This window comes from Bufo bufo, chromosome 3 (assembly GCF_905171765.1).
Source record: "Bufo bufo chromosome 3, aBufBuf1.1, whole genome shotgun sequence".
Lineage (NCBI taxonomy): Eukaryota > Metazoa > Chordata > Amphibia > Anura > Bufonidae > Bufo > Bufo bufo.
The window spans coordinates 599,464,168-599,484,364 of NC_053391.1; the positions used below are offsets into that span (position 1 = coordinate 599,464,168).

At 45.1% G+C, this 20,197-nt stretch overlaps 1 protein-coding gene across 1 annotated transcript in view; it reads left to right on the forward strand.

Moving 5' to 3' along the window:
* Positions 1-11,473, forward strand: part of BIN2 (bridging integrator 2) — a 52,414-nt gene extending 40,941 nt beyond the window's left edge. The window contains exons 9-11 of the mRNA XM_040425916.1: positions 1,464-1,546; positions 4,611-5,785; positions 11,184-11,473. Of these exons, the coding sequence (XP_040281850.1) occupies positions 1,464-1,546; positions 4,611-5,785; positions 11,184-11,215 (1,290 nt within the window). The 3' untranslated portion in view covers positions 11,216-11,473. The remainder of the gene's footprint in view (positions 1-1,463; positions 1,547-4,610; positions 5,786-11,183) is intronic.
* The last annotated feature ends 8,724 nt before the right edge of the window (positions 11,474-20,197 follow it).

Consider the following 20,197-nt stretch of genomic DNA (forward strand, 5'->3'; position numbering starts at 1 on the left):
CTCCTTTGGAAAACAAAAGGTGGAATCTTAGCGGAAAAAGCGGCGTGGTTTGGTGCAAATGGGCATGTTTTACAGGGGTTATCCAGAATTAGAAAACATGGCTGCTTTCTTTCACAAACAGCAATACGCCTGTCCATGTGTTGTGGACAGTAGTTGTTCTAATCCTGGACAACCCCTTTAAGTTTACACTGCCTAAATATTAGACAGGATTAGTAAATCTGCCACATAACAAACAAATATTGCTAGAAGTTTATAGCACAGTATAATGAGTGGTGTTCTCTTATTAGTCCCTACAAGATACATGCACATGGCAGTGTAGTTCATGAAGATTTTCCATACAGATTTTTATGCGGATTCGCTGTATTTCCTCACCAAATCTGCACCAAAATCCGTATGTGGTACATGCAGATATTGCTGCAGATCTCAACATGGATTTACACCAGATTTCACTCCTTTCATTAGACAGTGACATCTGCACTGAAAATCATATATCAAAATCCGCCCCACAATCAAGTTAAGGGCTCATGACACGACCGTATGTATTTTGCAGTCCATAAAACACAGATCCTTACAAAAAAAAAATGGATGACATCAGTGTGACATCAGTGTGACATCAGTGTTACATCAGTTTTTTTTTTTGCTTTTGCGGATCCATTGTAACAATGCCTGTACTTGTCCACAAAACGGACAAGAATAGGATTTGTTCTATTTTTTTTTTTTTTTGCTGAACGGACTTGCAGACATACGGATACGGAATGCACACAGAGTCATTTCCGTTTTTTTGGCGCCTATTGAAATGAATGGTTCCTCATACAAGCCTCAAAAAAATAAAAATAAATGAACGGACACTGACAAAAAACGCGTTAGTGTGCATGAGCCCTATGCTTGTAAAATTTCCACACCACGTAGATGCTATTTTGAAAATCATCAAATCAAAATACCAAAAAAATCATAAAAAATCATAAAATACAAATATAATAGTTTATTCTAAATTAGGCCTCATACACACGAACGTATTTTCATTCTGTGTCCGTTCCGTTTTATTTGCGGACCGTATACGGAACCATTCATTTCAATGGGTCCACAAAAAAAAGGAAGTTACTCCGTGTGCATTCCGTCTCCGCATTTCCGTTCCGCAAAAAAAATAGAACATGTCCTAATATTGTCCGCATTATGGACAAGGATAGTACTGTTCTATTAGGGGCCAGCTGTTCCGTTCTGCAAAATACGGAATGCACACGGACATCATTCGTATTTTTTGCAGACCGCAAAATACATACGGTCGTGTGCATGAGGCCTTATAGCGCATAAGCCTGAAGTATAAAATCTTCAGCACAGAATAGGTAGAGCAGGTGTCCATATCAAACAATTAGTAATGCTCCACTTCTTGTGTGTTCTTTGTCTGCCAGTAACAATTTAGGTCGTTTCAATTAATTACTGAATGTATCTCATCCTCCCTGCAGCTGAACCATGACCTATATGAAGTTATGAGTAAACTAGAGAGACAACATTCCAACAAAGTCTTTGTTGTGAAAGGAGTCAAAAGGTATGTTTAGTTTACTTAAAGTGTAACCGCCATGTTTTCATCAAAAGATCAATTTTAGCATATGTTACTACTGCTGCTGCTGCTGCTGCTGCATTATACATAAAGCAATCTCTAGTTTCTTCACAAACAGTACCACTATTTTCTTTGAGTTTTTCTCTTAGTTATGGCTGTTTTCACCTCTACAATATGAGGACCTTCTCAAGATGGCTCCTCTGCCAGTTCTCTGAGGCCAAAACTTTCTTTCCTCACCTCACATACACACTTGCTGTAGCCAGCAGCTTTCTGCCAGCCAATCAGATTGGATTACTGGGAGACACGCCTCTGCACTCTGAAGTCTAATGCAGGCATGCAGTGTGAAGGACCGCCCCTCTGTCTTCTGTTTATACTAAAGGGAAGACAAACAAGGCATAGCAACGGTCTTTTAAGGGACCAGTGGAAAGGGACAGCGGACATTAAGGAAAGCTGTTATTATAAGGTAATTATAGATCTTTTGACAATCATTGACAGACTTAGGTTACTTTCACACTAGCTTTAAAGTTTTCCGGTATTGAGTTCCGTCCTAGGGGCTCATTACTGGAAAACAACGCTTCAGTTTTGTCCTAATGCATTCTGAATGGAAAGTATTCTGTTCAGTATGCATCAGGATGTCTTCAGTTCAGTCACTTTTACGGTATTTTGCCGGAGAAAATACCGCAGCATGTTGCGGTATTTTCTCCGGCCAAAATTCCGGAACACTTGCCGGAATGCCGGACCCGGCATTATTTTCCATTGAAATGTATTAATGCCGGATCCGGTACCAAGTGTTCCAGAAAAACGGATCCGGTTTTCTGGTCTGCGTATGTGAAAAAATTAGAAAAAAATAAATACCGGATCCGTTTTTTCAGATGACACCGGAGAGACGGATCTGGTATTTCAATGCATTTGTCAAATGGATCCGGAAACAAATTATATCCGTTTGCACGCGGATTTTCAGATCCGGCAGGCAGTTTCAGCAACGGAACTGCCTGCTGGATTTCTCTAATGCTAGTGTGAAAGTACCCTAACTCAGGTATACATGCCTAGCTCTAATGAACTAGCAAATAAAAAACTAAGACAGTTACACTTCAAGATCATCTTGAACTTGAAGGTAGTGTCACCAAATCAGAATGCGGCACATTTACCAAGTTCGCCTTTTTTTCGAGCAAAAAAAAAAAAAATGGTGTATTGTCAAATTGTGTCTACAATTGACCCGGAATAAATCTGGTTTGTCTTTAGTGGTTGTTTCTTGTAAGAGAGATTCATATTCACTAAAACTGGTCTAATTTGCATGAAAATGTTGAGCAAGTGAGATGAGTTTTGGCGCACGTCTTCATGAAAGTAGGTCAGGCTACTTTCACACTCGCGTTTGGTGGGAATACGTCATGGATCTGCACAGACGGATCCGTTCAGATAATACAAATGTCTGCATCCGTTCAGAACGGATCCGCTTGTATTATCTTTAACATAGCTAAATCGTTTTCTATTGTGTCATAGAAAACGGATCCGTCCCTATTGACTTACATTGTGTGCCAGGACGGATCCGTTTGCCTCAGTTTCGTCAGACGGACACCAAAACACTGCAAGCAGCGTTTTGGTGTCCGCCTCCAAAGCAGAATGGAGACGGAATTGAGGCAAACTGATGCATTCTGAGCGGATCCTTATCCATTTAGAATGCATTAGGGCAAAACGTATCCATTTTGGACCGCTTGTGAGAGCCCTGTAAATTGTGGGGCAACTCACCACCCATAAAAGAGACAAAAGTACGTCGCCCCGGAGTGGCATAGAAATTAGACTGAATCTGCCACAAAATAAGGCTCGCCTACATAAATAGGACGGAAATTAGGTGCAAAAGTTAGAAAACTTCTGAATTAGTCTTAATTCTCAAAATAGGCACAACAGGCACAAATGCCTCCAAAAGAGGCACAAAATCAGTTGGTAAATTAAACTTAAAAAATAAGATGGTCGGAAATAGGCTTTTTACTCATGAAATCAGGTGGAGACACTTTCGTAAATATGCCCCAATTTGTATTCATTCACTCTCCAGCAACTCTCTAGGCTCCCTATTACTACGGGCTCATGCACACGAGTGTAATGGCTCGGCGCCCGTGTTGCAGACCACAAATATCGGTCCACAATGACTAGAATGGAAGGACATGTTAAATCTTTTAGTGGTGCGGAGGCACTGACCTGAAAGCCCATGGAAGTGCTTCCGTGGGCTTCCAATCCGTGCCTCTAGTCCGCAAAAGATAGGTGTAGGCCTATCTTTGATTGTATGTTGTGGATCACGGACCCATTAAAGTCAACGGGTCTGCATCAGTACCACGGAGTAAACACAGCCAGTGCCCATATATTGCGGACCGGCCGTTTACGATCCGCAATACGGGCACTATGCGATTATGCTCGTGTGCATGAGTCCTAAGGCTGCTTTGACACTGTCAGTGTTTAGTCAGTGAACCCTAACCCCTAACCCTAACCCCCTAACCCTAACCCTGCATGCGAATAAACAGGAGATTTTGCTACCTGTATCTGCGCATTCGCTGGATGAGTTAATTTGCTATTCAGCACTGTTCAGAATAGAAGCTACACCAGGAGTAGCCAGAGGAATTGGTCACAACCATCTTGGAGCCCATGGAAGCAGAGGATTACAGGTGAGTATGTTTACTTCTGTAACACCAGGGCAGTCGGTGGCCTCTATTAGGATAGCTAGAGCACAGTGATATATATTTGTATGGAGCATGCATGACTATATGATATTTTCACCAATTACATTCTAAACTGGCTAACCCCTTTATGTCTCACTAAGGGATCATATTATTGTCTGAGAAGGAGAAGGGAAGAAGAGGATGCCTGCACATAGAATCCCCTGCTAGTTCATTAGAAGCATGCACATAATTGTGGGCTGTGGGAAATTGTGCAGTACACCTTAGTGTGGAAGAACATCATAGCAGAGAACAGGGGCAAAATTGCTGAAAATGCATCATATAGTTAACACAGACTTATTCTAATCTAGTATTTGATTCCTAATGTATACAATTCTCATTTTCAGTAAAAGAAGTTCACTGCTGATCTCATCACCCATAAGTTCTTCCAGCTCCTTTTTTATGGCTTCAATAGACCCAGGGACAAGCATTTCAATTAGTGATAAAGGTTCTTTAAATGAGAACTCTGAGGCAAATATCATATCTCCAACTTCAAATGACTCCAACACAGATGAAAACATCTCTACTTCAACTGATGACATGACTCATGAGGAATCTCACATACTTACAGATACTGAACAGTTGGAAGAATCTGTAAGTCAGAACACAGAGGAGAATGTACAGAATGATACATCAACACCTAAAGAAACTAAAGACTTGGAGACCAGAAGAGAAAGTGACTCAAATTGTGACCCAAAGGAAATGTCTCCAAAAGATCAAGGGGCAATAGATGACAAGGTGTCAGAATGTGTAACACAGAAAAACATTGACCTCATTAAACAAACTGGAACTAAAGAAAAGTCAACTCTTGTTAGTCCAGGCGATTCCAGTAAAATAATTAGAGATGAAAAAGCCCAAGAAGGTTCCACTGATGCAAAACAAGTAGAAACTGAGGAGATAAAAATTGGAGACAGTGATAAAGTTATAGAAGATAGTTTGATTGACAGTACCAAGAGAGAATTGGAAGAATCAGAAAATAGAAAGGAAAATAATTCCAGAGAAGTAAACAAAGAGGATGCCGAAGACAAAATAAGAAGTGATCAACATCATGTTGGAATGGAGGGCCTTAGAACTGAAGTGCCTACAGAATCTGAAAATATATATGAAGGCAATGATTCTGATAGACAGACAAAACCATGTTCTTCTGTGAAAGATCCCTGCCAGCCATGTCCAACTAATGACGTGAAGAAGATTTCAAATGATGAACCTTGTTCTTCTGTGCCAAATCCCTGCCAACCATGTCCAACTGATGAAGTAAAGAATCCAAGTGATGAACCTTCTTCTTCTGTGCCACATTCCTGTCAAACAAGCCCAACCGATGAAGTAAAGAATCCAAGTAATGAATCTTGTTCTTCTGTGTCAAATCCTTGCCAACCATGTGAAACTGATGAAGTAAAGAAATCAAGTGATGAACCTTCTTCTTCTGTGTCACATCCCTTCCAACCAAGCCCAACTGATGAAGTGAAGCAGAATCAAAATAATGAAACATCCAACAAAATAACTGGAACACAAACTGAATCAGGTATGCTGCAGTTTTATTACAGGGCAATAACACACATTTACTAACCATCCAGCAATAGAAATAACTGTTCTAAGCACATCTACACAGGGGCAGATTAAGTGCATGATAGGTTCGGGGCTGTCTACCCAACTTGGGCCACTCCCTCCATTTTATTTATTTATTTATTTTTGTATGAAGAGGCTGCAGTGCTTCAGACAAAAAAAAAATACCCTGAATTACCCCAAATTGGTTTCTAAACTTGGTCGCCAAATTTAAAATACATATAATTATAATAAAAAAGACTTGAGAATACAGCACCACATACCTCTTACATCCAGGGACATCTCCTATCATGTAGACTTTCTCTTTCCTCTTCTCCTCCTTTTAAGCCAGACCGCCATGGCAAATTCTTTCAGGCGCATCTCGTCTCTACAGTGTTTGTTACACAGACACGTTAGATTTCTAAATTTTTCCATTAACCCTGGTGTCCCCACAGTGTCATCCTGCTGCCACTCCCAATACCAATGCCTCAGGTACTATACTGCTGAAAAAATAATGACCCTAATAGACATAATTGGGGTCATTTATCAGAATGGTGTAAAGTAGAACTGGATTTCTAAAAGAGCTATCAAAAATGAAAGGTGGAATCTGATTGGTTACTATGGGCAACTAAGCCAGTTCCACTTTACACCAGTTTGATAAATTACCCCAAATGTCCCTATAGTGTCCACAGCAGTTATACTGTCCCCTAGAGTGCCCCCAGTAATAATAACACCCTATATTGTGCTCCAGGTAATAATCCCTGTATAGTGTCCCTAAAAATAATAGAATTGCCCTCACACTGCCTCCATATAGTAATTTCCCCCACACTGCCCCACGCAGTAGTTTCCACTGCCCCCACACTGCCCCACATAGTAATTTCCCCCACATAGTAATTTGCCCCCACACTGCCCCACATAGTAATTTCCCCCACACTGCCCCATATAGTAATTTCCCCCCAAATAGTAATTTCCCCCACACTGCCCCAACACAGTAGTTTCTCCCATACTGCCCCACATAGTAATTTCCACCACACTGCCCCCACACAGTAGTTTCCCCCACACTGTCCCCACACAAAAGTTTCCCCCACACAGTAATTTCCTCCACACTGCCCCACATAGTGATTTGCCCTCACATAGTAATTTGCCCCCACATAGTAATTTGCCCCCACATAGTAGTCCCTCCTATAATAATTTGGACACACACAGCACCCACATAGTAATCTCCCCATAATTATTTTCCCCCACATAGTAATTTGTCCCCATACAGAAGCCCCAATATAGTAATTTCCCCCAATGTACTTGATGTCTCTTCACTAATATGTCCTCCTGTGTGTCTCCACCCCCCATGTCCCCCAAAGTAGGCACATCAAATAAAAAAATAAGAAAATGGAAAATAATTAAAAGCTAAATACTCACCTATGTCCATGGTCAGGCACTTGCTCGCAGAGGAAGGTGGCATGAGGCAGGTGCGCACACATCACAGTGATGCGTCCCAGCACAGGCGTGCAATGATGTCATGAGCCGGGATTTCACTACCACATAGGCCTCAGGCCTACTAGGCCTGAAGCCTATGGTGGTGATCGGCGGCAGGATAGGGAACTATGTGCTCCCATGCCTCGCCGCAGTATGTGAGCGTTCAGGACGGCATCGGGCCCCCCAGCGGTGCTGGGCCTGCCAACCCGACCGCCCCTATTGTAATACGCCATTGCACCTATAGATAAGCATAAATCCCTAGATTAAGAATTGAGGTGCCCATACACATTCAACAGCTCTTGACTCAACCGGCAGCTATCTCTCACAACTCCTCCATACACATACATGCTCGGCACAGGGTGAGAGAACAAGGCCACTTCCAGACACTAATCTCCTGGACAAACAAAAGGATTGGGTGTGAAATTCAAAGCATTTAATCCTTCTCATCTGTTCGTCAGCTCTATATACACATTAGATTGTCAGCTGGTCCCATCGAGAGTTGACAATAGTCTAAGGCGTATAGGGCCTTTAGTGAGACACATGCTCTGATGGATCTATGGTCTAACACATACTGCCAGTACTGTAAATTAGGTGGCCTTGTCCTAAGATGCTATTGAGTCACAGCAGAACAAATAAGCATTAGGAAATACAATAACCAGCTGCTGTCTCAGATCACCTGGATTGTGTTCGTGCGTCAAAGAAACAGTCAAAGAAATTTTGCAGCATCATGACTTTAAAACGTGGCGCTAGAAAATGTCTTGGACAACATATAAGCAACCCTGCTTATCCTGGCTAGAAACATATTACCTCACACATACTTCCACATTGTGCCTGCTGTTTTCGCCTTCTGATCTCCCCAATACAGCAATTTATAAAAAGCACCAGCAATGTCTAGAAAAGTGCTTACAAGAGCCTCAGTAGAAGGTGCCCCCAGCTATAGATGAGGCAGAGCAGTTTTGACGTATCTCAGCATAAGCTGCACAGACTGTTCTCTGGCTCCAGAAATCTCTGTTTTAGTATTGTGCTTGCTTGTAATATTTTTCATTTTTTACCATGCTCTGGCTGGTGAGGATCCTTAGAAAAAATCTGAGAAGATCTGATCTAGAGAATCACCCCTCCGCCGTACTATTATTGCACAGTGGTGGTGCTGGTACAGTTACTCTATTGCATGTCGGCATCGTCTGTTTTATGCAGCCGACACCTGTTCTAGCAGTTGAGATCTGAGATAACTGCAAACCCAGACATTTAGCCATTAAAGATGCCGACCATCAATAGTGATTGTTGCACCTAAGTGGTTTTATAGAGGCAAAAGGGCTCCATCTATAAGCCTGTCAGCACCCCAGAGTGCTGATACATTGCCATGGCAGCCGGGGCCCTAACAAAGCCCCTAGGTCTGGCATGTACATTAGTGTTACACTATTGCATTGTATTATATCATTAGTGTAACAGCATTGCAATGTATTAGGGACGTGATCAGGATACATCATGTGTAAATCCCCTAGCAGGAATAAAAAAATGATCTAAAAACAACCTGGAGAATAAATAATAAATTATATAAGCACAACTTGTGAACAGTTTTAAGAATCCAGTATTCCCTCAAAGGTCTTCGGATTATTCCAAAGTTCTCCACATTTTCACAAAACTGTTTTGGGAACAAGCTGTAGTGAAAGATCATGCAGGGGAGGGAAAAATGACCAGATTGTATTTAAGACTTTCCTCTCCTCTATGTATATAGCTTGCAGTAAAAGTTGGAATTATTTGAATGTTCTTGGTTTGTGTTGAGAGAATCTGATATATATGCATGCTATGTTCTGTAGTAATAAAAAAATAAAAAAAATAAAGAATATAGCTGCTATAGGAGAGACAAGTCATCAGATATTATCATCCAATATTCCTACACCAGAGAAAATGACAGAAAAAACTTCTAGTGGTGAAATATTGCAGCACTCCAGCTTCTCGTAGGACGTGTCACGAAAAGGTAGGGATAAGAGCAGCGCTAAATTCCACCCACTCCCCTATCCCTACCTACTTGCATGGTCCGTCCTAACTGCCGGGGTACAACTGGGCGGCAGACCCTAGCTTACGTACATGCAGGGGCCTAAAGGAAGGAAACAACAAGGGGAGAAAACAAAAGACAAGGGCAGAAAACAGAGAAGCAACAAGCTTCCCAGGCTGAGTAAAACCACAACTGAAACCAATGGAAGCCAAGGTCAATAACCAGGAGGTAACAAAGTGCACAAAGGCGTAATTCAAGATCGAAGTCTTGGTCAGGAGCCAAGATGGCACATCAATACACCTGAGCGCTGACTCATTGACATCGGCGCTCAGTTCCCCCCCTGCTCGTTGTCTAGGGGACGAATGACGCCGGCCATGCTGAAGAGGCGTGCGTAGCCAGGTCCTCTCCGCCCCCTTGTTACCATGGAGACGAGGACGCCAGCCACGTCTTAGCTCTTCCTCACTAATGGGATTCCGGCGGCGTTGCAGGGAGGGAGCGCGTTGCCAACTCGGCGTTGGGGGCCATTCACACGTCCGTGGTGTATTGCAGATCTGCAATACACCCGGCCGGCACCCCCCATAGAACTGCTTATTCTTGTCCTTAATTGCGGACAATAATAGGACATGTTCTATTTTTTTGCGGAGCCGCGTCCCAGAAGTTTGAGGCCAAAGCTCCGGAAATGCGGATGCGGACAGCACATAGTGTGCTCTCCGCATCCCGTTCTGCCCCATTCAGAATGAATGGGTCCGCACCCGTTCCTGATATTGTGGAACGGATGTAGACCCATTTGCGGACGTGTGAATTGACCCTTACAGTAAGTTTTGCTAAACAAACTTCCAAGAGAAAGGGCATGTAATACAATAAAACAGCAATCAGGACAGGGACTCCTGTACATGGAACAACTAATTGTTTCGCTGTTACAGCTTCTTTTAAGACATGCGAAAAGCTGGAGTGCTGCAATATTTCACCATTGGAGGTTTCTTCTGTCTTTGTAAAACTTCTTCTATCATCCAAGATCTCTATACCACAGAAAATGAAGTAGAAAACAGCCATCATTAAAGTTGTTCCCAATGCTCGTTTATGCAATTATCTGATAAGCTTTTTGAGAATATTGGATTTTTTTACCTGTCCGTATGCTGCAGCGATCACATTTATTATTTGTACTGTTTTAGATTCCTTGACCTACTTCTGCAGTGCAGCTGCGCCTTAGACTTGGATCCCATAAATAGGTCTCTACTGAATGATTGATATTTTTGGAAATTGCAGAATACACAAAACACATCAATTATATCACACAGTGAAAGCTGTAAAAAATAGTATCATAACCAATGTAAGAATTGCTGTCACACGATGGTAATCCGATGGTAATCCGTATTTTTTGCGGATCCGCAAAAATTGCTGATTTTTTTTTTTCAACAAACCACACACGGATACTGCCTATGTGCAGTCCATTTTTTTGTGCACCTACTAACTATAATGGGTTAGTCTTGCAGAAAAGATTGGACTTAAATGATGCATTTTGCGATTTTCTCTGCACACATGAATTGGTCCTTTGGCTATAAGGCAAGGGCTACACAGCGACACTGGTTGTAAGAAATCCAGCCGTGTTGGATTTCTTGCGACTGAAGCAATCCCATTATTTCTATAGGATCACCGCTGCTCAGCGATCCTGGCCGTGACAGGTGTCAAGCGACCAGTGTCGACGTGTGGCCCTTGCCTAATGAGTCAGTGTTTAGTCAGGGTGCTATCCACTCTACACTTGGACAGCAACCGGATGTTAACACTGCTCATCAGAAAAAGCCCTTAGACATAGGTCAAAACGGTAAAATGGGTGCCAAGGGTATCAATGCACAAGCAGAATACTGCATGCTATATGTTACATTCCATGTTTTGTTTTTATCTCATACAGAATATCAGGACCAAATGATAACTCAGCTGTAAATCCAGACACCCAGTTCCAGAGCAGGAGCCAGTGCTGGTGCCAGTTACTCCAGAATTAGTCCACCCCTGGATTATACAGTCCGTCTGTAGGTATTGCTGTTTCTGAGAGAAATCCTCTTATGTGGACTTGCTATCCATATTTATATTACCCATTTCTTAGGTCAAATTTTTTTAAACTAATTTTGACCATTTTTATGTGATATCACTATGCAGCACCTTGTACCATGAACTTACAGTTAATAAAAGGCTATAAACATGTTTATATCTAAATTGCTCTGAGCTATAAGTGTATCCACACATCCAAACAGTACTTTCCATCAATGTAGTATCCACGTGCGCAACAGACTGTACACGGACAGCCCAAGACCCCCCAGAAGTCAGTGGTGCTATTCACACTACCACTGCACTTCCTATTTTGGTCTATGTCTCACAGAACACTGATCTGGAGGTCATTAGAGACAATTGTTCTGGGTATATGTCCTATGTGGACCTCACTGCCATATTAAATATCATCTTCGTGTTGCAGCAGACAAATGGACCATTTGTAATACAGATGTGTAAATAAGCTCTAAGCGCTTGACCGCGTGCAGTGGTCAGCCACGGTTGCAATGCGGCTGTGGAGGTTGCATTGTTGGACCCTCACCGATCAGATACAGATGACCTATCCTGAGGATAGGTCATCATAAAAATCTCGGAAAACCCTTTTAAAGAGATTTTCCTTCTCATACTTTTGGGATCTGCATCTATCCTATAGAACTGAGCCCGCAAAGTGAAGGAAAGCGGACTGCCCTCCATTCATTTCTATAGGAGTGCCGAAAATAGCCAAGCGGTGGACTCTCCTTTTTTCGGAAGTCCCATAGAAATGTATGGGAAGCACACTGCGCAAGCTCGGCCACCGCCCCATTTACATCTGTGGGGATGATGGAAATAGCTGAGCCAGAGGCTCTAGTACTGCTGCAGCTCGTATGGCCACACAATACTAGAACTCAGTGTGACCATGGCGCAACCGCAACATGACTGTGCTGTGTGGTCGTACCCTAAGGGAAATTTGTACAACTGTTTCATTCCTGTGAAAGGGGCTTGCAGAAATCCATGTGCTTTTACTGCAGAATCAAAACTATTCAGACTTAGGCTACTTTCACACTAGCATTCAGAGAGGATCCGTCTGGTGTCTGCACAGACGGATCCTCTCCTATAAGGCCTCATGCACACGACCGTTGTGTGCATCCGTGGCCGTTGTGCCGTTTTCCGTTTTTTTTTTCGCAGACCCATTGACTTTCAATGGGTCCGTGGAAAAATCGGAAAATGCACCGTTTTGCAGCCGCATCCGTGATCCGTGTTTTCTGTCCGTCAAAAAAAGTGACCTGTCCTATTTTTTTGACGGACAACGGTTCACAGACCCATTCAAGTCAATGGGTCCGTGAAAAAACACGGATGCACACAAGATTGGCATCCGCGTCCGTGATCCGTGGCCGTTGGCAACTTTCACACAGACGGATCACAGATCCGTCTGCATAAAAGCTTTTTCAGATATGAGTTTTCACTTCATGAAAACTCATATACGACAGTATATTCTAACACAGAGGCGTTCCCATAGTGATGGGGACGCTTCTAGTTAGAATATACTACGAACTGTGTACATGACTGCCCCCTGCTGCCTGGCAGCACCCGATCTCTTACAGGGGGCTGTGATCCGCACAATTAACCCCATCATCGAAAGAGAAGACGTCATCGGCGCAGGCGCACTGAGGGAGTGCTGAGGAGACGAGCCTCCTCATCTCAGAGCGCCTGCGCCGAATGACCAGAGGCGCGCGATTTTTTAATTACTGACAAGGCCGGCCGGAGGAGGAGATCACGGCTGGCCCTGTCAATCAACACGGCGAGGGGGCGGTTTTCTGCTGCGGCTACCAGCAAGTAGACGCCCTACTTGCTGGTAGAGCCCTCATTTACATATTATAAAACTTCGTTTTATAAAGAATCGGCCGCATGAAAGTAAGTAAGACTATTATATTCTCCTATATCGCGCTATGAGGAATCTAACTATCCAAAAAAAAAAAAAAGAGTTTTGTGGGGTGACAGAAACCCTTTAAGGAGAGACAACAAACTGCACTTAGTAATACGCTAAGGACTTTTCTATGTTAACAACCTCTATTAGGTCGAATTGCAATATTACTCTGTTGATACAACGGAGACTGGATACATTTTGCAAAAGAATATCAAGCACAAAGGAGAAGCAACATATGTGGAACGTTGTTTGCGTATTTGTGACACACTTTTAATAACCAAGAGTAGTCAGTGGCAATACAGCACATGTGTGCATTTTATATTTATATTTGAATATTGGATATATATGTAATATTTAATGTGTTCTTATGAATTGGATACTTATGCCATTTTATAAATTAATTGATTTACTTTGGAGGAATATTATTTGTTTGGATTGAGATTAACTGCACAATTGTCCTCCTCCCCCCCTCTTTATATATGGGGAAAGCCTAGTGAGGATTTTTGTGCTATTCTCACCTCCATCCAAAGGACATCAAATCTATTTGTAATTTTTTTTATTTACATACATTTTTAATTCAGTGTATTTTATTGTTATAGAATTTATGTTTGAATAAATTGCGTCCTATATCTTCATATATGAGTGCCCATCCATATCTTTTTACAAATTTGTACAACTGTTTCATTCCTGTGAAAGGGGCTTGCAGAAATCCATGTGCTTTTACTGCAGAATCAAAACCATTCAGACTTAGGCTACTTTCACACTAGCGTTCAGAGAGGATCCGTCTGGTGTCTGCACAGACGGATCCTCTCCTATAAGGCCTCATGCACACAACCGTTGTGTGCATCCATGGCCGTTGTGCCGTTTTCCGTTTTTTTTTTCGCGGACCCATTGACTTTCAATGGGTCCGTGGAAAAATCGGAAAATGCACCGTTTTGCAGCCGCATCCGTGATCAGTGTTTCCTGTTCGTCAAAATAATGTGACCTGTCCTATTTTTTTGACGGACAACGGTTCACAGACCCATTCAAGTCAATGGGTCCGTGAAAAAACACGGATGCACACAAGATTGGCATCCGCGTCCGTGATCCGTGGCCGTTGGCAACTTTCACACAGACGGATCACAGATCCGTCTGCATAAAAGCTTTTTCAGATATGAGTTTTCACTTCGTGAAAACTCATATCCGACAGTATATTCTAACACAGAGGCGTTCCCATAGTGATGGGGATGCTTCTAGTTAGAATATACTACGAACTGTGTACATGACTGCCCCCTGCTGCCTGGCAGCACCCGATCTCTTACAGGGGGCTGTGATCCGCACAATTAACCCCTCAGGTGCTGCACCTAAAGGGTTAATTGTGCATATCATAGCCCCCTATAAGAGATCAGGGGCTGCCAGGCAGCAGAGGGCAGACCCCCCTCCCTCCCCTGTTTTAATTTCATTGGTGGCCAGTGTGCCCCCCCCCCCTCCCTCTCTCCCTCTATTGTCTTATTTTCATTGGTGGCACAGTGTGCGGCCCCCCCTCCCTCCCTCTCTCTATTGTATTATTTTCATTAGTGGCTGTCACGGCTGAGGATGGGGGAAATCCTCAGCCGTGCGGTGAAGGAAGATGTCCAGTTGCTACTCGCCAGGAACACAGAATCAGGGCGCAGGTCACCTCCTGTTGCATCCCTAACACTGACCCTGTCTCCTACCTGCATGGGCCGACCTTGATGGAAGGAGGACCCATGCGCAGGAACCTCGGATCCCTGACTTACCCTCCGACCGGTCCCTGGGCTAAGGAGCAGGGTAAGACAACCCACTCCTCCTAGGCACGGAGGAGCAGGAGTCTCACTGGCCAAGCAGCATGAAGGGGGTACATAAACAGGACTATGGATAAGACATGTGAACCAAACAGTTACACACAAACCTGTCTCAGCCTTGCTGACTGGAACCCGTGCTAAGGAAAGGCTGTCCACACAGACAAAGGTAAACAGCACACACATGAAGACACACAGGGACCAGGACATCCATAGCTGCACAAAAACCAAAGACACAAGACATCAACAACACATCACGGTATTAGAACTTATGACCGGAAGGGTGGCCCTTACAAGAAGATGGAAATCACAGGAGGCTGCAACAGCAAAGCATGACTGAAGCAACCAACTGAGCCATGCCAAAGTGAGAGGCTTTATAGGCCTAAGAGGCCACACCCAACGGTCAGACACACCCAGTGACATCACACACACTGGGAAGGGAGTTAACCCTTCCAGCACCACAGGAAAGGGAAAACACCAACTTAAAGGGAAAGTGTCCAACACAACAAACACACTGTGGTTGTTGCCGCAGGCAATGACATGGGTGGCAACCGTGTCCTGAGAGTCAGCCCCAAGGCCGGGACACTGCCACCACATGTACACAACGACAAACGTTGCCACGGGCAACCACAGTGCAGGAAAGGTGTCCGTGCACACCACACACTACACAGAGTGCACACAGACAAACGACAGTGCATACATACACGACCACAAACTCCAAAAGGGACCGCACACATACCTGTTGTCCGCGGCAACCGCACTTGAGGCAAACATCAAGCCTCAAGCTGCTGTTGAAACAACAACCCAAACAGCGGGCAACTGTATGCGGCTCCCAAGGAGTCACGGCCAAAACCGTAGCCGTCGTGACACTCCCACCCCTCAAAGCCCCCCCCACCAAAAAAAAAAAACACGTGAGGGACTCACACAAGGGGATGGGAGAAGGGGACGTCCACTCTCAGACACGGTTCCCAAAAAGTCGCTGTCAGCTGCATCCTCTCCCAGCACACAACTCAGCCAGTTCGACGAGGCCAGCAGCCCGCACCAGCGACACAGGGGGGGGGGGAACCACAGAGAAATGAACGAGGGGACTCTCCACACACGTCCCCACTCCAGTCGCTGCCAGCAGACACTCCTAACCAGCACACAGCCGGACCACTTACGGAGTGCTGCCAGCAAACGACCAGAGATGGGAACATGGAGAGGGACGAGGGATCCCCAACACGGACACGGAAGGTAAGGTGGCGGGGAAAAGCCACCAACCGTGCCGTTAACGGAGATCCCCCGGAATGCTCTCCCTCCGGAGAACGCGCATGCAGGCCACAAGAGGATGGCACTGCATGCTGCACCCTCTTTCGAAGGTGTGCACCCGCACACCAAACAAACACACACACCGGTGCCATAAAATCAGGGGGACGCCAAACGAGGCAACGGTGAAGGGATGGCGGGGAAACGCCACTCACCGCACCGTCAGAGGCGAAACCCCCAGAACGCTCTCCCTCCGAAGAGCGCGCATGTACCCCTTCCGCAGACGGCGGTACATGCTTCACCCTCTTTCGAGGGCCGGATACTCCCACCCCTCAAAGCTCCTCCCAACAACAAAAGGGGAAGTTTGGTGAGGCACAAAAAACAATGGGAGGGGGGGAGGGGGGGAGGGGAATGACAAACAAGGAGACACCAACACGGACACGGTGAGAAAGGAATGGCAGGGAATGCCACTCACCGCGCCGTAACCGGTGATACCCCTATAACGATCTCCCTCCGGAGAACGCGCATGCACCCCATCCGTAGATGGCGGTACATGCTGCCCCCTCTTTCGAGGGAACCTCCAAGCAAGGAGCCTTTCCGGTCATACTGTCACGGCTGAGGATGGGGGAAATCCTCAGCCGTGCGGTGAGGGAAGATGTCCAGTCGCTACTCGCCAGGAACACAGAATCAGGGCGCAGGTCACCTCCTGTTGCATCCCTAACGCTGACCCTGTCTCCTACCTGCATGGGCCGACCTTGATGGAAGGAGGACCCATGCGCAGGAACCTCGGATCCCTGACTTACCCTCCGACCGGTCCCTGGGCTAAGGAGCAGGGTAAGACAACCCACTCCTCCTAGGCACGGAGGAGCAGGAGTCTCACTGGCCAAGCAGCATGAAGGGGGTACATAAACAGGACTATGGATAAGACAGGTGAACCAAACAGTTACACACAAACCTGTCTCAGCCTTGCTGACTGGAACCCGTGCTAAGGAAAGGCTGTCCACACAGACAAAGGTAAACAGCACACACATGAAGACACACAGGGACCAGGACATCCATAGCTGCACAAAAACCAAAGACACAAGACATCAACAACACATCACGGTATTAGAACTTATGACCGGAAGGGTGGCCCTTACAAGAAGATGGAAATCACAGGAGGCTGCAACAGCAAAGCATGACTGAAGCAACCAACTGAGCCATGCCAAAGTGAGAGGCTTTATAGGCCTAAGAGGCCACACCCAACGGTCAGACACACCCAGTGACATCACACACACTGGGAAGGGAGTTAACCCTTCCAGCACCACAGGAAAGGGAAAACACCAACTTAAAGGGAAAGTGTCCAACACAACAAACACACTGTGGTTGTTGCCGCAGGCAATGACATGGGTGGCAACCGTGTCCTGAGAGTCAGCCCCAAGGCCGGGACACTGCCACCACATGTACACAACGACAAACGTTGCCACGGGCAACCACAGTGCAGGAAAGGTGTCCGTGCACACCACACACTACACAGAGTGCACACAGACAAACGACAGTGCATACATACACGACCACAAACTCCAAAAGGGACCGCACACATACCTGTTGTCCGCGGCAACCGCACTTGAGGCAAACATCAAGCCTCAAGCTGCGGTTGAAACAACAACCCAAACCGCGGGCAACTGTATGCGGCTCCTAAGGAGTCACAGCCAAAACCGTGGCCGTGACAGTGGCACAGTGTGCGCCCCCGGCCCCCCTCCCTCCCTCTATTGTATTAATTTCATTGGTAGTCAGTGTGCGGCCCCCCTCCCTCCCTCTATTGTATTATTTTCATTGGTGGCACAGTGTGCGGCCCCCCCTGCCCCCCCTCCCTCCTTCTATTGTATTATTTTCATTGGTGGCACAGTGTGTGGCCCCCCCCCCTGCCCCCCCTCCCTCCTTTTATTGTATTAATTTCATTGGTGGCACAGTGTGCAGCCTCCTCTCTCCCCCCGATCATTGGTGGCAGCGGAGAGTTCTGATCGGAGTCCCAGTTTAATCGCTGGGGCTCCGATCGGTAACCATGGCAACCAGGACGCTACTGTAGTCCTGGTTGCCATGGTTACTTAGCAATATTAGAAGCTGTCTGTGACCGGCCGGGAGCTCCTCCTACTGGTAAGTGACAGATCATTAAGCAATGCGCCGCACAGACCTGTCACTTACCAGTAGAGGGAAAGCCTGTGTTTATTTGTTAGGCTAGTTTAACACTGCCGATACAGCTTTCCGGCAGACTGTTCCGGCATAGAATGGCATGAATCGACCGGACAAAAAACACTGATTTGTCCAGCCGATGCTCGGCATATTTGCCAGATTGCGGCCGAATCTCTGCCAGACCCCGTTATAATAGGAGCAGATGGCATTCCAGCAGTGTCAGGTAGTGTTAAACTAGCTTTATGGTGCCCCATCTGGTGCCCCATCTGCTCTGTATAACCTTTGGCAAAAAAAAGAAAGAAAAAAAATTCTAGTTTTGGAGGTTTATTTCCTGTGCATGCAAACACTTGTGCTATGTTGACTATAGTATGGTACATATGAGATGCTTTAGTTGAAAAAGCTTCAACTTTTTCAAAATAAAGTGAAGAATAAGCATGAGGCGGGGAAAGCGCGGGAAGAATTCAATCTTCAGATACAACGACAGAAATGAAGGAACATAAGTTCTTGCATTACTTTATTGCATTGCGTGGATAAACTAGAATTACAGTGTACAACGCAGGAGGCATATAATGGGAAAGCAGATGGTGCTATTATTTGGGCAGCCTTTTCACCAGTAATCCACTTTCAAAAACTATCTGGGGTCCAGTTAAAATCAATTATAGGGTTCACTTACAAGCGTCTAAGGCTAGATGACAAGTATAAAGAGGGGCGGCACTAATGATTCACAGTCCACCAAACAAAGACAAAGAAATACAGGACCGGTTGGGTAAGGGTATATATTTCATTTCTCTCAGGATTGTCATGCATTTGATTCAGTATGTACCGTATACGATGTGAATAATGTAGACTTCACAATGTGCCAAATGTGTTTGTACTTTGACCTTGCTGTTAACATATGGACAGTATTTGGTTGTTCAGTGTGCAGATGTTGCAGAGCTGACTTTGTCATTTGGCACAACCCATGGCGATATCACGTGTTCTCCGCAGTTGTTAAAAAGGCTGAAAATAAATCTCCAAACTTGAAATGTGTGCGCCTTAAGAAAGGGACAAAGGGGGAGATTTTTCAAAGTGGTATAAAGTAGAACTGGCTTAGTTGCCCATAGCAACCAATCAGATACCACCTTTCATTTTCCAAAGGAGCTATGAACAATGAAAAGCGGAATCTGATTGGTCGCTATGGGCAACTAAGATAGTTCTACTTTACACCAGATTGATAAATCTCCCCCAAAATGGTGGCTTTATGTGCAGCTATAACACAGTCTTTATCAAGGACAGAGTTGGAATTTAGTGGCAGTGTAGAAAAAATGTGTATTTATGATTTGGAAGTGTTGGGAAAGCAAGATACAGGACACTGTATAACATAAAGTTGTTAGATTAAAATTTTTCCCAAAGCTGGTAATTTTGCTTATCACATACTGTACTTACCAATGTTTAGGTTGCTAAAAATCAGGACCATTGAAATCCCGTCTCTGCCCTTTTCCAGCCAGGGACAGCCCGAATTTGCCGGAACTGTCTCTTAAAACCAGAGACAGTCCCTGCAACTTCGAGACAGTTGGCAACTATGGAATCGCAATACTCCCTGTTTCTGAGACCCATCCATTCTGCCTTGATGTGCCTGTATACCGCACATGACCGCTGCAGCACAATCACTGACCACAGTGGTCTCAAGCCATGTACCCAGGGGTGCACCACCAATAAGGCGAGGTGAGGTGATTGCCTCAGGCAGCACCAGGTAGGGGCAAGAGGGGGGCGGTGGAAGAG